General features: G+C 47.4%; 1 protein-coding gene across 1 annotated transcript in view; it reads left to right on the top strand.

Moving 5' to 3' along the window:
• Plg (plasminogen) overlaps window positions 1-26,073 on the top strand; it is a 40,285-nt gene that overhangs the window by 13,760 nt on the left and 452 nt on the right. The window contains exons 7-18 of the mRNA XM_037200298.1: window positions 1,273-1,391; window positions 3,547-3,709; window positions 4,248-4,393; window positions 6,297-6,456; window positions 8,577-8,758; window positions 9,635-9,783; window positions 11,024-11,117; window positions 15,692-15,809; window positions 17,276-17,353; window positions 17,791-17,931; window positions 20,494-20,600; window positions 25,817-25,962. Coding sequence (XP_037056193.1) covers window positions 1,273-1,391; window positions 3,547-3,709; window positions 4,248-4,393; window positions 6,297-6,456; window positions 8,577-8,758; window positions 9,635-9,783; window positions 11,024-11,117; window positions 15,692-15,809; window positions 17,276-17,353; window positions 17,791-17,931; window positions 20,494-20,600; window positions 25,817-25,962 — 1,603 coding nt within the window. The remainder of the gene's footprint in view (window positions 1-1,272; window positions 1,392-3,546; window positions 3,710-4,247; window positions 4,394-6,296; window positions 6,457-8,576; window positions 8,759-9,634; window positions 9,784-11,023; window positions 11,118-15,691; window positions 15,810-17,275; window positions 17,354-17,790; window positions 17,932-20,493; window positions 20,601-25,816; window positions 25,963-26,073) is intronic.

The raw sequence follows: 26,073 nt of genomic DNA, 5'->3' as shown, positions 1-26,073 counted from the left end.
CTGAGGCTCTGTAGACATGCACTGCTCTTCAGATGTTTCTGCTGGCTTCAGGAATGGAAGGCTGGGTGGCTTTGAGTTCCAAAGCTGGCATCCTCCCCCGTGGGCTGCATATGAAGTGTATGTTCTTACTTCTCATCACATGGGTGCTTGTTAGAAATGCAGCATCCAAGGCCTCTGAATAGAATTTGGATTATAACAGAATCCACAGCCAATTTGTGTTTCTGTTAAAACTGAGAAACACACTTAGCTTGTGTATTCCCCTTTCTTTCCTTTTTTTATACCAGTTACAGTGTCAATTTCTGAATGTGATCTATGGGTGAATGAATATCAAGGGTCTTACAAATCCCTGATATTTTGTGTGTATTTACACTGAGTCAGTTCTCAAAACTGACTATGAATTTAAGAACAGTGCCAAGGGGGGGGGGTCCCTGTTCCAGACAGCAATGATGGTTTTCAGAGCGAGCGCTTGCAAGGATTCAAGCTCACATTTTGCACAGGAAAACATCTCCCCACAGATGCCATGGTCTTCCCCCTCCCTCTGTGATGACACCAGTACTGTTAATAAGGACTCTAAGACTCAAGGTAATGTGGCTAAGCCACAGCTATCCTGTGGGCAATGACATCATTGAGTTTTTGCATCTCTCATGCCATTAGCTTAAAATACAGTTCCTGCCATTGCCTTTCAAAGGCAAGCATGGTAGTGTCTTCAAAGCATGACTAAGTCAAGTCACCTGCAGAAGACCAGAAGAGGGGGAATGAATTGATCATTGCTAGCTTTTTTCTTTGTCCTAAGCACTCAGTCTCAGAGAAGAACCAGGAACAGAGACAATCTCCCAGTTAAACCCCTGGGTCCCTGCCAAGGAGGTCTCCCTCACCTTGGATTCTCTAAGCTTCCTGTAGTGGGGCAGGAGCCTGGTAGACCAGTAGGACCAGGCATCAACTTCCCACCAGCACTACACCACTGTCTTCAGATGGTGAGCACTTTATTCTTTGAAGATTGCTATTATTTGTTGCTAGATAACCAGAGTTTGCTTACTTTAAAATTTGGGATGGTTAGAAAGATACAGTTTCTCACCCTTTTCTGTAAGTCTTGAGGGTGGAAAATTCTAGAAATACAGTCCTTGGAAGACTGAGCCTATCTTTCTTCCTGGATTGCCAGCAGAGGACCACCTTCCTCTAATTGCAGGTTGCTAAATGGTTTCTCATTCTCAAAGATTCTCGTGCATGAATGTTTATTATTGCTATTAAAAATAATCCTGCTTGTCCACCCAGATTTCCAAGCAAGAACCTGAAGATGAATTACTGTCGCAACCCTGACGGGGAGCCTCGCCCCTGGTGCTTCACCACAGACCCCAACAAACGCTGGGAATACTGCGACATCCCCCGCTGCAGTAAGTTCGGTTCATACCCAATACACTGGGCGCCCCCTACTGTCCTGTTCTGGAAGTGTGTTGGTGCTGAGTGCAGGTCCTAAGGAGTGGCCCACAGATCTGCAGGATGCTGTTGTCCCCTTTCATCCGTTTTATTAGCTAGTTAGGTAGCTGATAGGAGTACCCATTTGTTGATATTTCCTCACTCAGAGACTTCTGCCTTTTGTAAATATTATCCGTTTTAAGACAAAACGCCAGCTCTAGCAGTCCTAACAGACGGGACTCAACACCCACTCTAAAGAAGCAGAAACGGTGAAAGACACACAGGCAGAAAAAGATGTCATCCATGTGGCCACATTGAGAAGTACAGATAAAGAGGTTCAGCGACACCCAGTTCATCTGTAAAGGGTGGACAGGAGCTCTGAGAAAGGGTTCACGTAGCTGATGGTGCAGGTGGTCTTGGTCACAGTGGGCTGTTGAGTATCATCTCGGCTCAGCTTCTGCTGGACAAGCTGTCTTCATCATCACTTGAGAGGTCTGGTTCCCAGGAGATGATGGTTCTCTGGGATGCACGCTCATCATCGTGTACAGCTGCCCTCACTCAGGGACAATCTTTCCCGAGAGGTTCAGAGTTTCTTAGGGGTAGTTTCACTCTTGTCATGATCCAGAGGCTGATGATATCGTTCAGTAGGTAAAGTGCTTGCCCCACAAGTCTGATGGCCTGAGTTCAGTCTCTAGAACCCACATTAAAACAACAACAACTACTGAGCATGGTGGTAGTAGTTTATAATCATAGTCCTGGGGGTGGAGGTAGGCAGAGGCAGGTATAGACAAGCCAATCCCTGGGTCTTGCTGACCAGCTGACCAGTCTAGCCTACTTGGTACTTCCAAGTAAAAGGCCCTGTCTCCAAAAAAGTGAAAATGTCTAGGAAATGACAGTTAGGGAAGTCATCTGGCCTCCACTTGCACCCCTGTGAACATCACACACACACACACACACACACACACACACACACACACACACACACACAGCTTTATTCATCAGCCCAGTCATTCCTCAAATCCAAGGTGACTACAGAACCAAGTGACCCAGGAAGAAAGAGTTAAGGAGGTAAAACTAGAGACAAAAGGACATGGCGTTAGTCGGGTCAGTGCTCTTCTTCATAATCACGCTCAAATGCAGGGTGATGCCTCTGCCACTCCAGTCTTCCCCGAGCTGAAGGGAGCCCGCCAGCACAGCTGTTTCATGAACTTCAGGACCAGCCAGAGTTTGTTCCTAACTGCTGCTTTGTCAACACAGGTGTCTGTGAGAACCTAGATGTTTCAGACGTCTAACTTGGGGGTGCTCAGGGGAACTAGAGCTCATAAAAGTAACACATGTGGGAAGCTACTTCACACTGTTCCTTCTGGGATAACGGGAATGGAGAGTCTGAAACTGTAGAAAGACCATGAGCAAATGCTAGAGAAGAATGCGGGGACAGCCTCCCTCCTCGGCTGGGCCATCACTGAGAAGCAGAGATCCTCAGACAGTCTACCTCCTTATGCCAGTTTCTCTTTCTTTTGTCCCCTCAACAACATCTTAATTTCTGGTTGTACACTTTTCCTTAAAGATACTCGGCTAGTGTTGCTCTTCAGCATGTTTATTCTCTTGGCTATTGAGAGATGGGTGGTTACGTATCCAGCTTTCATGGTGGATTTCTGTTTGCTCTCTCTATTTTGAAGCTCTATTGTTAAGATGCACACGTATCAAAGACATTTACCTTTCCCCATGGGCTCGTTCTCAGTTGTGCGCCTGTATGGGAGGTGGGTGCTGCTCAGTTGTGTTTACCCAGTGAATCACGTGTTCTTCATCAAAGGGCTCAGATCGCTGGCATGTGTAAGGGCTTCATGTGGGCGGGGAGAGGATTTAACACCGACTCTTGCCATGCTTGATGAACACAAAAGACCAGAGACAGAAGCGTCTGCTCAAGGGTCCATTTTTAGAGAAGCTGCCGATGAAATGGCCTTATAGATACAGATTCTACCAAACTGGAAACACTAAGCTGTTCCCAAGTGTAAAATCCCAGCAGGGGAGTCAGAGGGCACAGCTGGGCATCTTGCATCCACCCTCCCATAACATCTGCTGGTGAGCTCCTCATAGAAAACCATTCATGACCAATCCTTTCCCCTCTTCAAGCAACACCCCCTCCTCCTCCGGGTCCAACCTACCAATGTCTGAAGGGAAGAGGTGAGAACTACCGAGGGACTGTGGCTGTCACTGTGTCCGGGAAAACCTGTCAGCGCTGGAGTGAGCAGACTCCTCAGAAGCACAACAGGACACCAGAAAATTTCCCCTGCAAGTACGTCCCTCCCAACTCCTTCCCTACCCTGTCCCTGTGGGCTGTGAAGTCCATTCACTCCACCTTGGTTGTGCTATAAAGAACTCAAAAATGAAGACTGATCAGGTCACATGTAAGGAAGGTTGACGTTCAGTAATGTTTTTCCTGTTCCAAGTCTTTCTCAAAGTGCGCCCCACCAATACCATCAGGAACTTCCCAGAAATGCAAATTCTTGGACTCTGCTCTAGAGTTAGTAAGTTTGAGACTCTAAGAGCAGTATGGAAAACCTCAGTACTCCAGCACACAACACAGTGCCCATCACAGAACTAAAGCCCCTCCCACGAAGACAAGGAATAGATTCTAGCCATCCATTCTTCTGGGCCAGAGTCCATGACACGCTATGTGAGGCCTAAGCTTGACTTAAGCTTCATTCTGGTACCCGACAGTCATTCAGTATGTAATTCTAGAGTCTTAGACATGTGCAGCATCCTTCTAACAAGCATGTACACACCTTGCTTATTCAACTCTTTGAAGAGCAAAACTCATACTTGTATTCCAGAAATTTGGAAGAAAACTACTGCCGTAACCCTGATGGAGAAACTGCTCCCTGGTGCTACACCACCGACAGCGAAGTGAGGTGGGAATACTGTGACATCCCGTCCTGTGATTCCTCCGCATCACCGCCAGAACTTTCCGATTCCTCAGGTAAGAGTGGGTCACGAGCGCTCGCTGAGGGTCCTACTGCTCTGTTCACGTTTGTGCTCCAGGGGCCTCTTCACGGCCTGCCAGTGTGTGGGGCCTTTGCTCCGCTTGGTCTCGTGCTGTGAGTCAGAGTGCCGCTTGTATGCTTTCAATTATGGTGTTTTCAATCTGTTGTTTGTCTAGTGGCTCAGGACACAGCCTTGGTGAGTGTTTCCCGAGCTCTGGAAAATTCGACTTTCTGTTGTTGTGCTCAGAATGTTTTTTGTTTTTTTTTTTCTAAAAGTCAATGTAAACAAATCTTATTAGGGTTCTGTATTCCTATTGTATTCCTTACATGTCCAACTTTAACGATAGATTAGTCTTTATTTTGTTCATTGCTGTTAGCCTTCTATATTGGGAAGCTCTGCTGATAGGCACATACACATTGAAAATGTCTATCTTCTTGATGAACTGTCTCCTTTGTTATGGTATAACATCTTCCCTTGCTTCTGAAAATATTCTTCATTCCGATTTTATCTTACTGGTGTGAAGCCTTTGCCACACTAGTGTTGGTGTGACTTACTCTCCTGACTGAGATGCTTGCACTCATATTAATTGTGTGTGGTTGGCTTTAAGTCCACCGTTAAGTAATTGTTCTGTCCCATTTCATTTCCACCATCCATCTTTTTTCTTTTTTGTGTTGCACCTTTTTAGTTTACTTGTTATTCCCTTAGCTGTCTCAACTGCTGATCAAGCTGTTGAAGGAATTCACCACCTCCAATGCAGTGGATTTTGCTCTTGAATTTTTATTTCGTTACTAGTTTTAGAAGTTTCTACCTCTGCTGAAATTCTCCTTTTATCCACACATATTTGTAGATGAATTTCTAAACAGTCTTATTAAATAACAAATACAGAGCCAAATCCAGGGATGCAAGCCGTAGAGATCAGAGCAATAGCCACCAACCAACCTTAGCTCACCACCTCACCATCGCTTCCCAAGAGAACCTCTTCCTGTCTAACCTGCACTTTTATTGCCTTCCTGTTCTGCCTTCCCATTGACTCTAAGCCCAGCCACATCACTTCCTCATCACTGCCTGTCTATACAGACCTCCAGGTCTTTATGGTTGGTACTGGGATTAAAGGCGTGTGTCACCATGCTTGGCTGTGTCCTTGAACACACAGAGACTCTGCCATGTGATCGGATTAAGAGCTTGTGCTACCACTACCTGACTTCTGTTTATGGCTGGCTATCTATGTCCTTTGATCTCCAGGCAAACTTTATTAACATAAAAATAAAATATCACATTTCAGCGCAAATAAAATATCACCACACATATTGGTCATCTTCACCAGAAAAAATCCATTAACAACTAACTAAGACTATTTCACAATCCCCACCTGACTGTGTCTGACTGTGGTCATCTTTGAGAAGCAACAGCTTTTTATGTGGCCTTGGTGCAGGGCCACCTTCCACCCCATCTCCAGAAGCTCCAGGCTTTAGTGTCCTATGAGCAAAGAGGGTCTAGGGAAGTACGCAAGCACTTCAGGTCTGTCCTTCACCTGGTCCCACCTGCTGCCCTTATCGTGGTGCATCCTGTCTGTCCTCTTGTTCTCATGAACACCTGGAAGTAATTCATAAAAATAACTTGTACACAATGACATTTCCAGTTAACAGTACTCTGACCTCTTCTGTTCCTCTTCCAAGGGTTTGGTTTTGTTCTTACAGTATGTTCTACAACACTATAAATCTTGTGTGTGTGAGAGTGCATTGTGTGTGCATGAGTGTCCTTGATGTTTCTCTACCTGTTAATATGGAAAAGCAGCAGTGGGAATTCCCACAGTGCCTTACTGCGTGTGTCATAAATCAGTGCCCGGGTCTGTCTGCTCCACATCTTATTTGGCTCCATTTCTTTTGCTTCGATTTCAGTTCTACCAGAGCAAACACCTGTGGTCCAGGAATGCTACCAAGGCAATGGGCAGAGCTACCGCGGCACCTCGTCCACCACCATCACAGGGAAAAAGTGCCAGTCCTGGGCATCCATGACCCCGCACCGGCATCAGAAGACCCCAGAGAATTTCCCAGATGCGTATGTCTTTGGTTTGAACCATGAGAGGATCAATAGCTGACTTAGGTTTCCTTCAAGTGACCCAGGCTCTAAGCTAACTCCTTTGGACCAAATTTCTATGAGACCGGCACATGGGGCAGACAATGTCAGGAACTCGGCTTTCACAAAAAGAGCCCGAGAGAAGAGAAGCCATCGTCTGGCTCCCTTTCTTGAGAAATTTTGTGGAAGCAAGGAGTAGCAAGGTCCCACTGGTGGAAACCTTGTGAGAACAAGTCACCATAAAGCTTAGAAACAGTACCATCACCCAACCTGTGCTAAAGTTCACACTGCCGTCTCTCAGCACGGGGGTGTGTCACTCTAACTGGAGTGGAGTTTGAGTTTGCCTTTGTGCTTGGCTTCCAGGCCAACCTTTCTAGCTGCATCTTCATCTCTATGTCTTTCAGTCCCCTCACCAGGTCCAGAGCACAGTGCTCTGAAGGGGGATGCCTTGCCAGAGAGTACCAGTGTTGGTAGCCACTGCAGTAAGACAATGGAAGAAGGAAGGTAGTTAGGAAGGGAGGAGGAGAGGGAGGGAGATGAGGAAGGAAGGGAGAGAGGGGCAGAGAAGGGAGGGAGGGACAGAGAAGGGAGGAAGGTCCAGAGGGAGGGAGGGAGGAAAGAGGGAGAAAGGAAGGGAGGGCGTGAAGGAGGGAGAAAAAGAAGGAATGAAGGAAGTGGGGACAGAAGGAATGAAGGAAAGAAGCAAGTTAGGAAGGAAAGGAGAAAGGGAGGAAAGAATGGAGGAAGAAAGGGAGGGAAGATGGAGGAAGAAAGGAAATAAAGAATGGAGGAGAAAGGAAGGGACAGGATGTGAGGGAAGAGGAAAGGAAGAAGGAAGGCATGACAGGAGGAAGAAGGGACAGAGGGGAGGGAGGGAGGAAGAGAGCAAAGGACAGAAGAAAAGGAAGGGCCTCAGGGTTTGAAATAAAGCACAGCCACCTTTTTTTTTTTTTTTTTTTTTTTTTTTTCGAGACAGGTTTCTCTGTGTAGCTTTGCGCCTTTTCCTGAACTCACTTGGTAGCCAGCTGGCCTCGAACCACAGAATCCACCCTCTGCTCCGATGCTGATTAAAGGCGTGCACCACCACCGCCCGGCGCACAGCCCCCTTTATTCGCAGGGCATGTGACTAATGGACACACAGTCCTAATGACTGAGGGATTTGCATGTTCAAAGAGCAGCAGGTCTATATAAGAAAACCACAAAATACTTAGTGAAATCTTTAATACAGCATACCTAAACACTGCGTACTGAATAGCTTAAACATTGTTAAGGAGAAATTAAAAGCTCAATAGAGAGAGAGAGATACTGTTTATCGATCAAAAGATTAAATAGATCATCAGTCCCTTACCAAGTCAGGCTTTGGAGTCAGCCCACAAATCCCAGCAGTCTGTTTTTGGAGGAAGTGGCAGCATTTACAGGCAAACGTTTCAGCATCATCATGATAATGTTTAAATGAACGGCTCCGGAGGGTTGACACTCAAGTCCACAGAAGCGTAGTGATCAAGACACGGTAGTGTCATGGTGTTGACAGGAAAGGACACAGGCCGAGGAAATGGGGACAGTCCAGAAACAAACTCTGGCTCATAGTGACAAATGATTCTCCAGGGCAGGCAGCAAAGCGGCTCAGTGCATAAGGGGCATCTTTTTCCAGAATGGTCTGGGAATAACAAATGCTGTGTAGAAAAACAATGTCCCCAACCCAAACCCCAAACAAAGCAAGATACCGATATATTTGTGTTTGTTTTTTTAATCTAAAATTACATTTCAAGATCTACATTGGGGAAAAGTATTTAGCAGAGTGTCAAAGGAGAATATTATGATGCCTGCTTTTACACTGATACAATGTAAATATGTTGTACATTATGATATAATTTACATTGATACAATTGTATCAATGTAAAATATATTATAAATGTATACAATATAAATACATTATATTTACTTCATCTCTGTTTTGGTTAAGAGGACCATTTGTGATTATGCATGTTAGTATCTTCAATGGGATGTTTCAAAGGTACCTTGCTAACACTGTTGTTGTAACAAAATTGAGAAGGAACTAGATTCCTCCACCACTGCTGACCACACTGTCTTGGGATTTGCAGCGGCTTAGAAATGAACTACTGCAGGAACCCAGATGCCGACAAGGGCCCTTGGTGCTACACCACTGACCCGAGAGTCAGGTGGGAATACTGCAACCTGAGGAGATGCTCTGAGACCGGAGCGGGTCCTGCAGAGTCACCCATGGTTCCCCAAATTCCAAACGTGCAGGCCACCGCTGAGCCAGGTAAGGATCCAATGGCCTGACGTCTGTGGGCAGATGTGGACACTGGACACAGAGGAGGAAGTGTTACTGATGTGGCTGCTCCCACACCGTGTGGGACACCAGTGTGGGCTGAGGGTCTGCTGTGTGGAATGAGCCTCAGCGCCATCTTGGGGCAGGTGGGGAGGTGATCTTTGGCAGAAGGTGGGTGGACAGTTTCCTAACGCACTCTGTGAGCCCTCCAGGTGTTCTAACTGTTCATACTGTTGTAAAGTTGGGCTTTCCTGTGTTCTAACCTGAATTCCCCTTCTAAAATATCCTACCAATGTTGAGATGGTTTCCAAACCTGTGCCTGGAAACATTTCTGGCAACTTTTTTTTTTTTTTTGGAGACAGGGTTTTTCTGTGTAGTTTTGGTGCTTGTCCTGGATCTTGAACTCACGGAGATCTGCCTGGCTCTGCCTCCCAAGTGCTGGGATTAAAGGCGTGTGCCACCACCGCTGGCAATTTCTAAAACTAAGTAGCAAGTCTTGTTAACTGCCAGCAGGTCAGTGTTCGCCGAGACACTGCATTTGCCACTGGAGAGCAATCCAACATATTAGAGCAGCGGTTCTCAAACCTGTGGGTCCAGACCCCTTTGAGGGTCTAATGACCCTTTCACAGGGGTCACCTGAGATCATCAGAAAACAGACATTCACATTATGATTCATAACTGTAGTAAAATGAGTTACGAAGAAGCAATGGAAATAATTTTATGGTGGGGGTCACCATAACACAAGGAATTGTATTAAAGTCTTAGGAAGGTTGAGAACCACTGTATTAGAGAAGCCAGCACTAACACACTCGTGGGTCATGCTCGGACTGCCCAGGGGTACATAACCTCCCTCTTCCCTTCCTACAGACTGCATGCACAGGAATGGTAAAGACTATCGGGGCAAAATGGCCGTGACTGCCGCTGGCATTCCCTGCCAGGAATGGGCTGCCCAGGAGCCTCACAGGCACAGCATCTTCACCCCACAGACGAACCCCCGGGCAGGTCTAGAAAAGAATGTAAGCCACCCTGGTTAAGTTCTGGTCTGCATTTTCCTGACCAACCTTTGAACAGTTTGGGGTTACACCAAATTGGAGTAGGTCGGAGGGGGGGGGGGTCCAGGAGGACAAAGCCGAGGCCACATCTGGGTGTCCTACAGTTTGACTCTGTTCTGATACTGTCTGGGAACAGCCAGATCTCATGGCTCCTTGGATAACTGCTGTGAAGAGTTATGGGAGGCACTGCATGGGGAGGGGTGTGGACAGAGAAGAGTCTTAACCTCATTGGACACATCATTCTCCAGAACCCCAGAACTCCTGGGAATCTCTTTGAATACATGCCTTTTATTTTATTTTATTTATTTATTTATTTTTGTTTTTTTGAGACAGGGTTTCTCTGTGTAGCTTTGTGCCTTTCCTGGATCTCGCTCTGGAGTCCAGGCTGGCCTTAAACTCACAAAGATCCGCCTGGCTCTGCCTCCTGAGTGCTGGGACTAAAGGCGTGTGCCACCACCGCCCGGCCGTGCCTTTTATTTTTAATGGACGCTTTGTTATATTGACGTGGTTGTTCACAGTACTGACCTTTGGTGACCAAAGCAACCATCAGGCCGTCTCCATCTGTCAGGGGTCAGAGTGTACGGCTAGAAGTCCCAATGCTTAGCTCACAGTTGGTTCTGCAGAACCCCCTCCACCCCCACATCCCGAGCCCCTCTAGAGGCTTTCTTGGCCACTTCCTTAGAACCAAAGATGCTCTTGTCAATCAAGGAAGTCACAAAAGCTTTAGGAGCTGTGTCTGATGCTCCTCTGGATACAGCATAGGTCGTAGGAGTCAGAAACCGTGGAGCAGAGACCACATTTGTATTCATTGTTTCACACTATCAGAGAAAGCATGGCCCTTCTGTCTTGACCCATGGAGGGTACCGACATTTTTAATCAAGAACGAGACTTCATGGGGCACAGGATCATCGGAGCTAACCAATGACAAGACAGCTAGTAATGTCCCACTGTCCCTGATGGCTGGCTCTCTCACATCTGGCTCAGGGAGCGGCTGCCTAGCTGGACCTTGGCTTGAGCAGAGACATGATCAGTGACAGTCTGAGACTGGGGCTTCAGAAACACCCTAAACCAACTTTATCCAAAAGCAAGAAGGGAAGAAAGCAGAGGGGACACTCCCTTCCATCCTGTAAGAAGGTTTAGGTCTCTGCATCTGGATCCCCTCCACCCCAGGGGAGCCTCCCCTCCAATGCCTGTCTCTTTTCAGTACTGCCGAAACCCAGACGGCGATGTCAATGGTCCTTGGTGCTATACAATGAACCCCAGGAAACTTTACGATTATTGTGACGTCCCATTGTGTGGTAAGTTTCTCCCCCTCCCCTTCCCTTCCTCTCTCTTCTCTCCCCTCTTCCCTTTTTTTGTAAGGAAGCTACTTTCCAACACAGAGTGGTCATCATCTTCATGAGGTCCTATACAGAACAACCACCCACCCTGGACAGGGCTTCAAGCCAGGTGTCCCTGAGGAAGAAAAAGCCACCTTTTACCCTGAGCCCTCTTTCATACGAGCATCTCAAACCTGGCCTATTATTGTCCTGGCCCCACATCAACTAGACTTAATGCTAAATCCTCAAAGTGTAGAAGGGAACTCACTAATGGGCTCCAGGAGGCTTCCCATGAACTCTTCTGCCTCCAACTTGAGATGCACACAGAACAAGTTCAGAGACACTGGGCTAGGATGTGCATTAGCGAATTTGCTGCTGCTATGATAAAATACCATGATGAAAAGCAACGTAAGGACGCACTCAGGGCTTACTGTTCCAAGGAACTAGACATTTACAACGGCAGAGACTGCATTATGATGGCAGGAATGTGGCTTAGGGACCACATCAACTGCACCCAAGGAAGCAGAGTGAACTGGAGGTGGGCTGAGGTTAACCAACTCTCAAGGCCCGCCCCTAGTGATGTACTTTCTTCTCCAAGACTCCGCATCTCAAAAGTTCCTTGACCTATCCAAACAAGTCCATCACCTGAGGACCAAGTATTCACATCCATGAGCCCTTGAAGGACATTTTTCATATAAAGCACCACAGATATTTTCCTCTTCAGCATCAGAGAAGGGAGAAAACACACACACATATATATATTGAAAGCCTACAAGACATCTTCCTAAAATGTCACGGAAAAGGATGCAGATCTTCCTGTTAATCCCACCCCTCCTCCCTGTGTCCCGATTTTCTAGTCACTAACCACCAACTTAGAGATGGCACGTTGGGTCCCATCCTTGGGGATTTGAGACTCCTTTGGGGAGGAAGAGGCTGGGACCTGGGAAAGGGGCGTTGACCTTAGTTCTTTTTTTTTTAATTTATTTATTTTTATTTTATGTGCATTGTTATTTTGCCTATATATGTATGTCTGTTTGAGGGTGTCAGACCTTGGAGTTACAGACAGTTACTAACTGCCATGTGGGTGCTGAGAATTGAACTCGGGTCGTCTGGAAGAGCAGTCAGTGCTCTTAACCACTGAGCCATCTCTCCAGCCCCTTAAAGATTTATTTATTTATTATGTATACAGTGTTCTGCCTGCATGTATCCCTCCATGCCAGAAGAGGGCACCAGACTTCACCACAGATGGTTGTGAACCACCATGTGGTTGCTGGCAATTGAACTCAGGACCTCTGGAAGAGCAGTCAGTGTTCTTAACCTTTGAGCCATCTCTCTAGTTCTTGAGATTGGAATGTGTCTGCAGGTGAAGCTGCTTCACTCTGTGCGCACCAACTACTCTGCAGTCAGAACCTGTCATTGTGGACTCCTCTTTCTCCCAGTGTGCTAGCCTGGGGGAAGGGCTTAGCTTGCAAAGCTCTCCCGGGGTGTGTCCCCAGTATTTGGGCCCAGTAGTTAGGAGCTTGTAGGTGGCTTTGGGGTGGAACAGGGGGTGGAAGGGGAGGGGAAGGTGATCGGCAGGGCTCTGCTTGTCAGTGTTACTGTAAGATAGCACCGAGGCCTCCAGAGTTAGGGAAGTGGATGGTGACCTTCTTCTCTAGTGGGGGCTTGTGTTTATTCAGAAGAAACTGTCTTGGTGGCCTCTTTACCTGGAAGTTCCTGGGATCTCGGTGTCTCTCAGTCTCTGCTCTCAGTTTCTATCCCTCGCCCGCCCTCCTCCACTGTCTTTACCTTCCCTGCACAGGCTGCCTCTAAGTGGTGCCTGGCCTGGCATTCCAACCCCGGACTCTGTGTCCTGGCTTCACAGATCCTCTCACCTCTGATCCCCTCTGGAATAGCCTTGGGGTACCAGAGGGGCTTTCTCAGCATGAGTCAAGATCAGGCCTTGGTACCCAAAGCCACATCCCACGATGCCAAGCCTCAGCTGCTCTCTACAACTCCTTCATGCCTTCTAAACCAGTACCTCATGGGAGATACTTAAGACACAATTTGCCAAGTTCCGCTGCCAGCTTCATGTGCAGCTCCACCCCACCCCCACCCCAAACAGACTCCTGTTATCTCCTGTGTGCTAACCTGAGGAGCGAGTCTCCAGGAGGTTCCAGCTCCGTGATGCTGGTCTCTTGTTAATCACAGCTGGTTGTTTGCCCCCAGCTGACCGGCATCAACTATACTTGCAAAGCAAAGCAAAGGTTTCACTTCACAGATTCCTAATTCTAAATACCACGTAAAAAGGGCCAGTAATGTTTTTTGAGGGACTCTCAAACTCCCGTCTGAAATGTCACAAGTCAGGCCATCATTTTTCTCAACGTTCTCGTCTTCTAAGCTCCCACAGAAGAGCTCATTAAATGCCAGCCCAAATCTCCAAAACTCTCCCACAATCCTCCCCAAAATGGCATGATGAGGTCTGTCACAGCGATCGCCTACTCACTGACTTGTACCAATGTCCGTTCTAGTTAGTTTCTCTGTTGCCGTGATAAAACACCATGACCCAAAGCAAACTCGAAGAAAAGGGTGTCTTGGGCTTACTCTTTCACACCACAGTCCATATCCGAGGGAAGCCAGGCAGGAGCTCAAGGCAGGAATCTGAAGATGGGAACTGAAGCAGAGACCGTGGGGGGGACACTGTTTACCAGCTTGCTCCTGATAACTGGATCAGCCTACTTGTACCACGCAGGGCCACCTGCCCAGGGGATGGCACCACCCACAGTGGGCCGAGCCCTACTGCATCAATCGTTAATCAATGAAATGCCCCCCGCCCCCGACTTGCCCAAAGGCTTATCCGATGGAGGCAAGCCCTCAGCCGAGATTCCCTCTTCCCAGGTGGCTGTAGTTTGGGTCAAGCTGACGAACACTAACTAGTGTGTGCATGTGTGTAAAGTGCAAGATGCAGCGGTCATCCCTGAGCTTCAGAGAGGGTGTTCCCATCACAACACAGCTATTTTTGAAAAGCCTTCTCTACATAGATTCTCAGAACAGGCCATGGCAAAGAGAAAGTGGAAAATTCGGGTTCCAGCTACCCCAGAGTGTGGACTCCCAAGACAGAGAAATTTCTTCTGGGGAATGCTATGAACAATGCCTACAGTTACCTTTCTGAAGACTTTGGGGCTGCAGGCCACCAAGAAGTGTTTTTGAATATCCCCTGCATCCATCCCTGTTAGCGGGAGTTACTGAAGATGGGATGCAGACCCTGTTCTCTAGTTAACTGCCAGGCTGGGTGATAAGAAGGGGCACATACAGGAAGTTAAGAGAGGAAAAGCAGTTGGGGGCACAAGCATTGAGTGTTAGTGGTTGATTATCATATGCTGTTTGGGGCAGTGTGCGGGGTGGAGTAGAGTGGGAGAGGGAGGGTTGGGTCTGTGCTTAAACCAGCAGAAAGAAGTTTATTGGTTGTTTTTGCTCTTTTGGGGAGCCCACCACCCAGCTTCCAATAAATCACACACAGAGCCTTATTCTTAATTATAAATTCCTGGTCTTAGCTTGGCTTGTTTCTTGCCATCTTAAATTAGCCCATCTACCTTTTTCCTCTGGACTTTTTCCTTTTCTTACTTCTGTATATCTTACTTTCACTCTTATTCCATAGCTGGCTCTGTGGCTGGGTGACTGGACCCTTCTTTTCTCGCTCCTTGATCTTGCTCTTTCTTCTCCCAGTTTTTTTCTTCTATTTATTCTCCCTGCCTACCAGCCCCGCCTATCCTTTCTCCTGCCTCACTGTTGGCCGTTCAGTGCTCTATTAGACCATCAGGTGTTTTAGACAAGCACAGTAACACAGCTTCACAGAGTTAACAAATGCAACATAAAAGAATGCAACACATCTTTACATCATTAAAACAAATGTTCTACAGCATAAACAAATACAACACATCTTAAAATAATATTCTACAACAGTGAAGGTAAAATTGAGCTGAGGATAGTGTACTTGCTGTCTACACATATAGACACAGATATACACAGACAGACACATGACCCACACAGATTCACAAGGAAAAAAAATGCCATCCTGTCTTTCAATGGGGATAAGAGCTATGACCTTCAGGAAATCTTCCATGGTTCAGGAATTTTGACATTGCAACAGGATGCTGTCATCTACAGATGTGTTGGGCCACATTTGGAGCTGTCCTGAGATTCTTGTGGGCTGCAGGTGGCAGGCTGGGCATGCCACATAGATGGTGTTGACAAGCAAAGCTTGGTGTTCCAAATACAATATATCAAGTATATTACAGATAACTATGCTGGTCGAGCAAAGTCCACCAAGAAAAGCTCTTATTTTAATTCTATGCTACACCAATTTAATGAAATAGAGTTTATAGCTCCTTCAGAGGATAGGGTTCTGTGCTGTCTGCCACCACTTTTCAGGGGAGCTGTTCCAAAGGTTGCTTATAATTCTGGGAATGTCACAAACTTGGCACCCGGCCACGGGGCATGAATTTATCAGGACTGTTTGACAGAACCAGTACATTTGCCTCACTGTGACCTTCTTCTCCCACATCATTTCACAGCATCAGCATTTGAGTGTGGGAAGCCTCAGGTGGAGCCGAAGAAATGCCCTGGGAGGGTGGTGGGTGGCTGTGTGGCCCATCGGCACTCCTGGCCCTGGCAAATCAGTCTTAGAACAAGGTAAGAATTTGCAGAACTTTTCCCCACCTGCTTATGTGAGCCTCACAAAGCTGCCACGCTAAACCAACGCTGCTGAGCTTTGCCACCTTCCTCTACAGCCTCCTAAGGAGTAAACACAGCTACAGAAAGCTTAAAAAGCTGTCTTCTTAGTTTCCTTGCTTTGAAAATGACCAAAAATGGTATTTAAGAAAAAAAAAAAAACCAACTCTGGGCTGCTGTCATTAAGTTCTGTAAATACAATAAATGATGTGGAATGATAACATTCCCAGAGAACATAGAAGCTGCTTTAGGGGTTCATATGCTCCCTGGCTGCTGTAAAATACAAGGAATATCTTCACAAAAGTGGCACTGTGCAGGTCGGGGCGCACGAAGGAGCTTGCCTGTCAGAGATGCCAGCGTCTGACAAGATTATGTGCCTTTTTGTGACGCCCTTGAATTTAACACAGAGGCCGCTTATGCATTCACAAATATATGAGCAAGCGAGCTTATGACTGCCCTGGTTTAAGGGTGATACATCTGAGCCCATGGGAGCAGGGCTGTCCGTGGTGGAAAACATCTGTAATCCTTCATTCACTTTTCCTGGGCATGGCGTCTAAAGTGTCCACGTGCAGCAGGCTCATCACAGGCATGCTGGCTTGCCTGGATCACTTCTGTGATACCTCTGTGCATGCTCAACTGTTGTCCCTCTGTGAACTTACAGAATGCCACTGACAGATGTGGGCACGGTTGGCTGCACTCTATCTGTTACTGACGTTCTTTTTTTTTTTTTAAAAAAAAAGATTTATTTTTATTATTATATTTATATGAGTGTTCACCTGCTTGTAAGAATGTGAACCATGTGTGTGCCTGGTTCCCTTGGAGACCAGAAGAGGGCAGCAGATCCCTTGGAACTGGATCGACAGAGGGCTGTAAGTGCTGGGAGCCAAACTCGGCTCCTCTGGAAGAACAGCCAATATTCTTAACCTCTGAGCCGTCTCTCCAGCCACAGGCTTTGTTTGTTTGTTTGTTTGTTTTGCTGACCTGATCCTACATGCTAAGTTATTCGAATTCTAGCCATTACACCCTGGTTGAGAGTTAGGGATCTCATTATCCTGAATTATTGCTCTGAGGGTCCTCGAAGGATGAGTCATGGAGACTTTTGTAAAACTCCAGCTAATAAGCAATAAAGGCAGCCCCCAGGGCAAGTTTTGACTGGTTGTTTATGTTGGGGTCGAGGGCTAATAGGTCAAGGCACAGGCCCGGGACTTCACACTGGAGCCTCTGCCTCTGCTCCTTGGGGAGAGGTGGTACCCAATACTTTCCCAGGTATCTTAAGAGTGGGGTAGATAGATGGTGCACTATCCCCACCATTCTGTACTGGGCTGGCAGCCCTGTCTGCTGGGAATAAACTTGTCTTTCTGATTTCCTGTGCCACTGAATGAAACGAAACATTTGTCCTAAATGGAAGTTCTTGCTTTCCCCGCTAGACTCACTGGACAGCACTTCTGCGGAGGAACTTTAATATCCCCGGAGTGGGTGCTGACCGCTGCACACTGCTTGGAGAAGTACGTTCCATGGGTAACTGGCATGAGGTCTCCTCCTAAAGACTGGTCCTCCTTCCCTCCTTCCCTCCTTTCTTCTCACCCTGCCTTCCTGCCGTCCATGGTAATAATATAAAGGGACCCAGGAATATGTGTGCAGAAGTCCACAGCAGTCACCAGAACAACCCAGCAAGAGGGAAATGTTCTAAAGAAAATCTGCAAAGGACCCAGAGCAGAGCCTGGGCCTGGAGAAACAGATCTGCTCAGTGGCAGGCACTGGTCCTGTCTAGGTCAAGAACATCACAGGTTCAAACAAACCTGGGACTCTGTTTCTTGCCAACCAGGAGTCACAGGTTCTGGTGGCTGTATGTGTTGGGAGGCCTTGCGAAGTGTGTGGCACAGGAAGGCACCAGGGAAGGGTGTGGACTATGTTCTGTTTCTGATGTCACCGTCTTTTCTAGATCTTCGAGACCGTCATTCTACAAGGTTGTCCTGGGTGCGCATGAGGAAGACATTCGTGGGTCAGACGTTCAGCAATTACAAGTAAACAAACTGTTCTTGGAGCCCAACCGAGCTGACATCGCCCTGCTGAAGCTAGCCAGGTACGGGTTCCCTGGGGTGTGCAGCCAAGCTGAGTGAAGGCAGTGGTCCATGGCTGGGTTTTATGAGCCACAACCATGTATGGGGGTAGAGAAGTACTGTCTAGGACGCAAAAAGCATGGGGGTTTAGGACAACCGGGTAAACTTCATCAGAAAACAAGGATCCAGCCTAACTCTGCACACCTACAGGTCCATTCTTAAAGGGGAATTGGTCGCTGGGCAGTGGTGGCACACGCCTTTAATCCCAGCACTTAGGAGGCAGAGGCAGGCGGATCTTTGTGAGTTTGAGGCCAGCCTGGTCTACAGAGTGAGATCCAGGAAAAAAAAAGAAAGAAAGAAAAGAAAAAGAAAGAAAGGGGAATTGGGACTCAGTTAAAATGCAAAGTGTTCTATCACCTCGGCCTCTCCCTCACCTAATGCTCACCAGCTAATATGCATTCAACATCAGTTACCCCAGGCTGACAAAGGTCCTCTTGACATAATGTGCTTAGAGAATCAAATGAGATCATGTATTTTAAAGCACTTTAAAAAACTACAATCACATGCCTGGCATGGTGGCGCACGCCTTTGATCCCAGCACTTGGGAGGCGGAGGCAGGCAGATCTCTATGGGGTTGAGGCCAGCCTGGGCTACAGAGTGAGTTCCAGGACAGCCAGGGCTATGTAAAGAGACCTTGTCCCAATAAACCAGAAACCAAAACCAAAGCAACAACAAAAATAAAACCCCACAAATGGACTGGAGAGATGGCTCAACACTTAGGAGGGCCTGCTGCCTTTTCAGAGGCCTAGAGTTTGGTTCCCAGCATTAAGTAGATCGCAACCACCCGGAACTTCACCCTCTTCTGAATCTAACCACCTGAGTCTAACACCCTCTTCTGGTCTCAGCTGGCACCCCATGCATGTGTGCGCACACACATATATTCAAACAAACAGGCCCACACAGGAAAGAGCAGAATGGAACAAGACACAATTCACAAACACAAGTTCTACCACTGTTCTTTCCTTTGGGCCTATTTTCCCTACTGAAATGCGTCTTTTTTTTTTTTTTTTTTTTTTTTAAGCCTGACACTGGGTGATCGGGCTTGTGCCATAGAGTTAGGAATGTTTGGAAACAGGTCCCCGTGGACACAGCTCACAGACAGCTATTTTGAGAAGTACTCAATTGGGACAGGCAGCAGGCACGCGGAGCACATTAGCTGTGCCCGATGGGTTCCAGATGACAGGGAGATGATTCTGGAAGAGACAGGGGCTGGTCCAGCCAGTGCAAGCTCCTGAGGGGGAGGTCTGGTCTCAATCAGAGGGCAATGTTTCTGGGCTGTAAACTGAGAGGTGACGTCTTGGGGCATTTTGATGCACGAGAAGGAAAGATGGGGCATGACTCTATAAAGCAGCTCATCTCCCTCACGTTTCCCAGAACCTTCCATTGCACCCCACCAAATGACCCGTCCTGTCCTGGTGGCCCTCTCAGATATTCAGGGTGATTCAATGGCTCGAGAAGTAATTCAACAAGGAGGATCCTGTTCTCTGACAGCCTGATTCGTGTTTGGGTTTTACTGTATTCTTCCCACACCTCACAGCCTGAGGGCCTAAGAGGTCTTTGGTGTCCTGTAAAGGAGCCTGTGACTGACAAAGACATCCCTGAGAGATGGTTGGGTCTGTTTTGGTCATTCTGGGGGAAAAGCTGGAGACAATGTGGATTCTCTATGAAAACGACATTTCTCATTCCCAGTCATTTTTCCTCTTGAACTCACTAAGGTCTGAAGAGACCAAAGTTAGAACGCTTATGAATCCATGAAACTCTATGTAGGTGCAGGTTCCTTGGAAACAGAGCCATTTTGCTTCCTTTCTCGCTTGCTGTATACCATTTGCCTGGATTCCTATAACCATTTTAATCATTTTTAACTGATGAGGAGATGGAGCAACTTGTTCTGGCCAAATACCTCTTGGTTTTAGTGTAGCTGCGTGGCATCTAGATGGGCCATCCACAGGATGGCACCATCTTAACCAGTAAGTCATAAAACATAGGGCAGGGCTGACCAGTCGGTAAAGTGCTGGCCACACAAGCATGGGGCCCACACTCAAATCTCCAGCATCATGTCAAAAGCTTGGCATGAAGGTGTGCACCTGTCAACCCAGCACTGGGGAGGCAGAGGCAGGAGGATCCCTAGAGCTCACTGCAGCCATTCTTACTAGCGCAGTGACCACCAGGTTCAGTGGAAGACCCTGTCTCAAAAAACGAGATGATGAGCAGTTGAGGAAGACTCCCGACATCAACCTCTGGCCTCTATCTGCAAATGCACAAGTGTGTGTCTGGAACCTGCATGGACACATATGCATAAGCATAGATACTCTCCCACAACTGATCATTTAGCTCATAATACACTGTAGGGCAGTGTGAGGATGGAGGATTTTCTATTGTTCTGTGTCGATGAAATGAAGACATATCAGCTCAGAGAATGTGGGGGGACATTGAGGCAGGTGACACTAGGCTGTGGGTGATCTGCAGGTGAAGGGTGGAGGCCTCCAGCAGAGAAGTTGATGTAACATTCGATGCTTACCTTTCAGTCCCGCCATCATCAACGATAAAGTCATTCCAGCTTGTCTGCCATCTGCAAATTACGTGGTTGCTGACCGGACACTTTGCTACATCACTGGCTGGGGAGAAACTCAAGGTGAGATACACTGGCTTTGACCAACAGACTGTATGACAAAGGGAACAATTTGGAGCGAGTCGTACCAAGTCCTGCATGGGAATGTGTGTGGTCTTGTCTGGGCACTTGCTACATCTCCATAATCAGTCACCAAGATGTGAGGAGGAGAGGGACTGCCCTTCAGACCTTTAACCTACAGCTGCAATACAAATGTCCCGTCCTGGGGGGAGAGGGCTTTGGCACAGCCCGCCCACTAGCCTGCACTTTTCATGTGGCTTTACTATTTTGAGTTCTCAAATATGGTGTAACACAATAACAACAGAAATTGTAGCTAAACTAGTTGTCTCCCCCAATACTCACATACTTAATGTGTGTGAGAGGTAGTCAGGGAGGGGACAGCCTGGCAGTTTGGGGAGAAGAGAAAGTCCTAGATGTCTAAATACAGCTGATGGGGTCAGGGCTGGAAAGAAACCTCCGTGCAGGCTCGGCTCTCAGAATCTGTACTTCCGTGGGGGACTCCTCCTTCTCTCTTACATATGCCTAGTGATAACTAGATACAGCAAGCTGCCTCAACTGTGGGAACAGTAAGAACACCTTACAAACACTGTCTCCCTCTCAGGAGTATTGAGGCGTGTGCTGGCTCTGTCCTCTGGAGAAGTCTCCCTTTCAAAGAAAGATTTTGTGGCTTGAAAACAAACACACACACAAGCAGAACTACTAGTCTAGATCATCCCAAACTTGGCTTCCCTATTTCACTGATTTCCAGTCTCCCTTACCACACTTCTGATTCTGCAGCGCTGAGGTCGAAGAAGGGGAATCTGGGTAACTGATGTGCCCCCCCAAGGGAGCGCTAGGTTGCTCTTCGTGTCTTGCCATGTTCAGAGACAAGGGGTCACACAGCAGAGACACAGGCCTGTTCCTGGCTGCAGAGACCTGGAGAGGAGCCCAGGTTCCTGATCACAGTTGCGGATAATCAGGGACATCCCACTCACGGTCGCCTAGGCTGAGAACATGCTGGAGGGCTGTGGTGGGGGAACCAGTGAGGAAGTGAATAAAGTGTCGCTCGTGTTCCGTGCGTCATAGATGCCACTCTTGAAGATGGAGCACAGTTGTATCCAATGCGACTCTTCCACACAAGGTGACAGAAAATCCAACTCAAATTGATTTAGGCAAACTGAAGGAAATTCTTAGTGATCTAGGAAGTTGGTTGGCTCTTGTGATGGACCAAGCCTCAGACTCTGGTCACACGGGAACGCCTTCCCTGTGGCTGCACATGCTGAGTTATTGTGGCTATGTCATTGGGAATAAAGGATGCCACTTTTCTCACAGTGGCAACAATAGCCTGCCTAGCTTGGAAAAGTTCAGACTCCAGTCATGAGCCACTTCTGAACCAGTTATGCCTGCCTGGCTCAGATCTATGCTACATGGTCTGCTCTAGAGCTGGGAGTATGGCCCATTCATACCCAGAAGGAAGAAAGAGTAGGTCCCTCAACAGGCCTATGGAGAAGGGTAAGGGATGGGTAGCTCAGTGATCAAAAGGAAGGAATGTTTCTTTTGGTTTATGGTTTCAGTGTGGTCTGTTGCAGCATGGCGACAGGAAAGTATCTTGGTTGAAGATGGACCCAAACTCCCAAGTATCTGGTAGTAAGTTCTAGCTCGGTGTCCCTGTGACACTGGGAAGTTAGCTAACTTCTGTGAGCATCTGTGTCCCCATGTGTACTACTTTATAAGGTCATTGTGGGTATTAATGTTATGGTATAGTTAATATGCCATCATCACTATCATCATCACCACTAGTACCATAACCTCCATTGTCATCATTACCACCACTGTCGTCAGTATCTTTGGCTCAGCATCGTTATCACCTTCATCACCATCACTATTACCACCGCCATAGCTATCGTCAACAACCCCACCTCGACATCAGTATCACCGTTACAATTACTACTGTCACCATCATCGGCAATGTTTCTATTTCACCATCACCGCCATCACTCTCTCCGCCATCACCACAGATCATCACCATGACAACACCACCATCAACATTCCCACTTCATCATCAGTATCCTCATTGCTATCAACGCCACTCCTTCACCACCTGGGGCTCCGTCACATCACCATCATCATTGACATCTCTGCCATCACAATCATCTCTATCACCATCAACATGTCCACCTCACCATCAGTACCACCATCACAGTCATCCTGGTCACCATTATCACCTCCACCATTACTATTATCATCATTACCTCCCCAGAGCGTTGAACTCAGCCACGCCTGATTCCCCAAGCCCATTCACCTTTCTTCCTACCCCACCATAGATTTCTGACACCATCCCATACTAAGCTCTCCATCATTTCTGGTTCTATGACACATCTACTGAGAAAATGATTCTTAGGATAGTAACTGGACTGAGATGAGTCACATGACTCCAGCTCGCTCACCAATTTCTCTCCATATCAATAATGACATCAAGTCAATCAGTGTTCTTAGTTTCTCAGATCGGAATTCTCCCTCTCTTCACTTCGGGTCTTGGACTTGATCGGGTTTTTATATCCAGTGCTGACTTGGTGTGGAGGCTGAGGACTTACCCAGGTTGGCCCCTCTGATGTCCTTCTGATTTTCAGAGGTCCTGCTTCTGCTAGACTTAGCCTAGTGGGCCCTCCCAACAGAACTTCTGCCCTAGGCCACTTACAAGATGCCTTCTTGACTTTGGCCACCTGATGGCAGCATAACTTCATGGACCACATAAACTTCAGTGGATTTCTCAGGGTTCAAAAAGTGAACAAGAGCAGTGACTCCTCAACAGAGTCACATTCAGCCAGCTATTGTGAGAGGGGCACTGCCCCCATTCCTGCACTTAGTTCAAGCCGTGTCCCATCTGGTCCCACGCCCTTACGTCTCTTCTAGCTCCTTCAATCACCAGACAGATTACACATTTTCTGAACCCAAGACAAGTCTAGTCACAGTGTCTGGGGAAGGGACTGCCCATTATTTCTTGGTTGCCCCATGCTAGCAAAACAAAGGTATGCTACAAAACTCTTGCAAATTGGGAAGCTGGGTCCTGGGCAGAATCGCTGAGAAGTCCCGGCTGGGTGGGTCCATCCGGACAGCAGCACTTCCGGTGGATCTGCAAGGGTGCAGTCTCAGCCTGGCCCACAAAAGCAGCAGCTTTCATACAAAGGAAAAAAAATAAAACTCATAAAACAAGTAAGGGGACGGACTCCCCTCCCGTTAATTACCAAGGAAACAGAAACTAGAGAATGACCAGAACGATTTATTACCTACCACATTAGCTCACTTTTTAAAAATTACAGTATTTTAATAATAGTGCAATGTGGACACTCATAAGGTTGTTAAGGGCTGATGTTTTTTAGTGTTTTTTTTTTTGTACTGTCATAGCAGTCTAGAAAGTAATCTGACCATAAATATGTGTATATCACATCTGAGACTTAAGAAAATCCTATGGATGATAATAAACTGTAGGGATAGAGATGTAGAGCCTTTGTGAGCAGGAGGGGCGCAAAGAACACAGTAAAGAAGTACATGGGCACTGACCTCATAGCCCCAAGTTCCCGGTAAACACTACGACCACACTAAGCCTCATTTCCCTCACTGCATATCAAGAATCATAGAAGTACCCGCTTCCTGGAACTAGTGCAAGAATTAAATGAATTTGTACTATACCACCAGCTTGTTCCTGGAACAGTTAATTCTTAGTAAAAGATAGTTATTTTTTTATGGTTTGAGGAGGCCATAAACATACGCAACATAAAATGGACTGTTTGAAATGCCCGTAGTTCATTCACGATGTTGTGCGGCCATCGTCGTGTTTCCAGAACATTCCCTCATGGCAAAAGGAACCCCGTGGTCATTAGGCGGCTGCTCTCCATTAAGCCATCAGAGAGAAGGGAGCCTCGTTAAAATGTCCTAGGGGCTGGGGAAATGGCTCAGGCGGTCAAGTGTTTGCCGTGCGGGCATGAAGACCTGGTTTGGATCCCCAGAACCATGAACACAGACCTGGTGGTTTGTATTTGTAATACCAGTTCTAGGGAGGTTGAAACATGTGGATCCCTAGACTCACTAGCCATCCAGAATAGCCCACTGAGCAATTTCCAGGCCAGTGAGAGACTCTACCTCAAAAAAATATAAGGTATCTAACATTCTGAAGAATGACACTGGAGATTGACCTTTGGCCTACACACACACACACACACACACACACACACACACACACACCACGTGTACACACACACACATCCTCTCACACTTGCCCCACACCACACACACACACACACTCATACACACACACTACACATGCACACATATCCCCCCACACCACACACACACACACACACACACACACACACCCATGCATGCACACATACACACACACCACACATGTACACACACATCCCTCACACCACACACACACACCACACATGCACACACATACACATCCCCCCATGCCACACACACTGTACACACACATCCCCCCATCCCACCCCCCCACACAAAATTCCTATGGTGCTAAAGAGATAACTCAATTGGTAAAGTGCTTACTTGCAAGGGGCTTGTCCAATTGGAAAATAGGATTATCTATGAAAGCATGGAGAAGTCTCAGTATGTCCATCTGGAAAACAGCATTTGATTCCCAGAACCCGTGTCAAAGAATCTGGGTATGGTGGCCCACACTGTAACCCCAGTGCTGAGGAGATGAAGACAGGGAAAATCACTAGGGCTTGCTGGCCAGTCAGCCTAGCCTCCGTGGTGAGTTCTAGGTCAGAGAGAGACCTTGTCTCAAAAGGAAAGTGGACAGTGCCTGAGGAACGGCACCTGAGGTTGTCCTCTGGCCTAACCCCCATCCTTATGCTATAATGAGGAGGGAGGCAGGATTTGAACTGGAGCAATATTATAGAGGTGGTGAAGAAAGCACAGGGAGCCTGCAAAAGAACAACAATAGTAGTATTTGGTTTTTTTTGTTTTAAACTGGAAGCACAATGTGGATGAACGGCAAAGCCCCGACACCATGAAGAAGTTGGCAATGCCACGGCAGGTCTTGGGAACGTAACATCTTGTATAACGTTTACAACCCAAAAGGCTAAGACGCGTTAGCGGTGCATCCTCGAGCTACCCGACCGCACAAACGAGAGCTCTAGAACCTCCACTCTGTCCTATGGACGTTTCCTGGGGAGCCCGTAGTAGACTTCTAACCATGCCTTTGCTGTTCCTCACAGGGACTTTCGGTGCTGGCCTTCTCAAGGAGGCCCAGCTGCCCGTGATCGAAAACAAGGTGTGCAACCGGTACGAGTATCTCAACGGCAGGGTCAGATCCACCGAGCTTTGTGCCGGGAACTTGTCTGGCGGCACCGACAGCTGCCAGGTAAGAAACGAGACCGGTACAGACTTGGGTTGACCCGTCTTGACGGCCCAGGGCCAGGAGAGGAAACCAACCCAAAGACGACATCCCATAGTAGAAAGGTGTAGCTCAATC

The sequence above is a fragment of the Peromyscus leucopus genome, chromosome 8a, assembly GCF_004664715.2.
Source record: "Peromyscus leucopus breed LL Stock chromosome 8a, UCI_PerLeu_2.1, whole genome shotgun sequence".
NCBI lineage: Eukaryota > Metazoa > Chordata > Mammalia > Rodentia > Cricetidae > Peromyscus > Peromyscus leucopus.
Note: the sequence above shows the minus strand (reverse complement) of the source record. Positions and strands in the feature narration are given on the sequence as shown.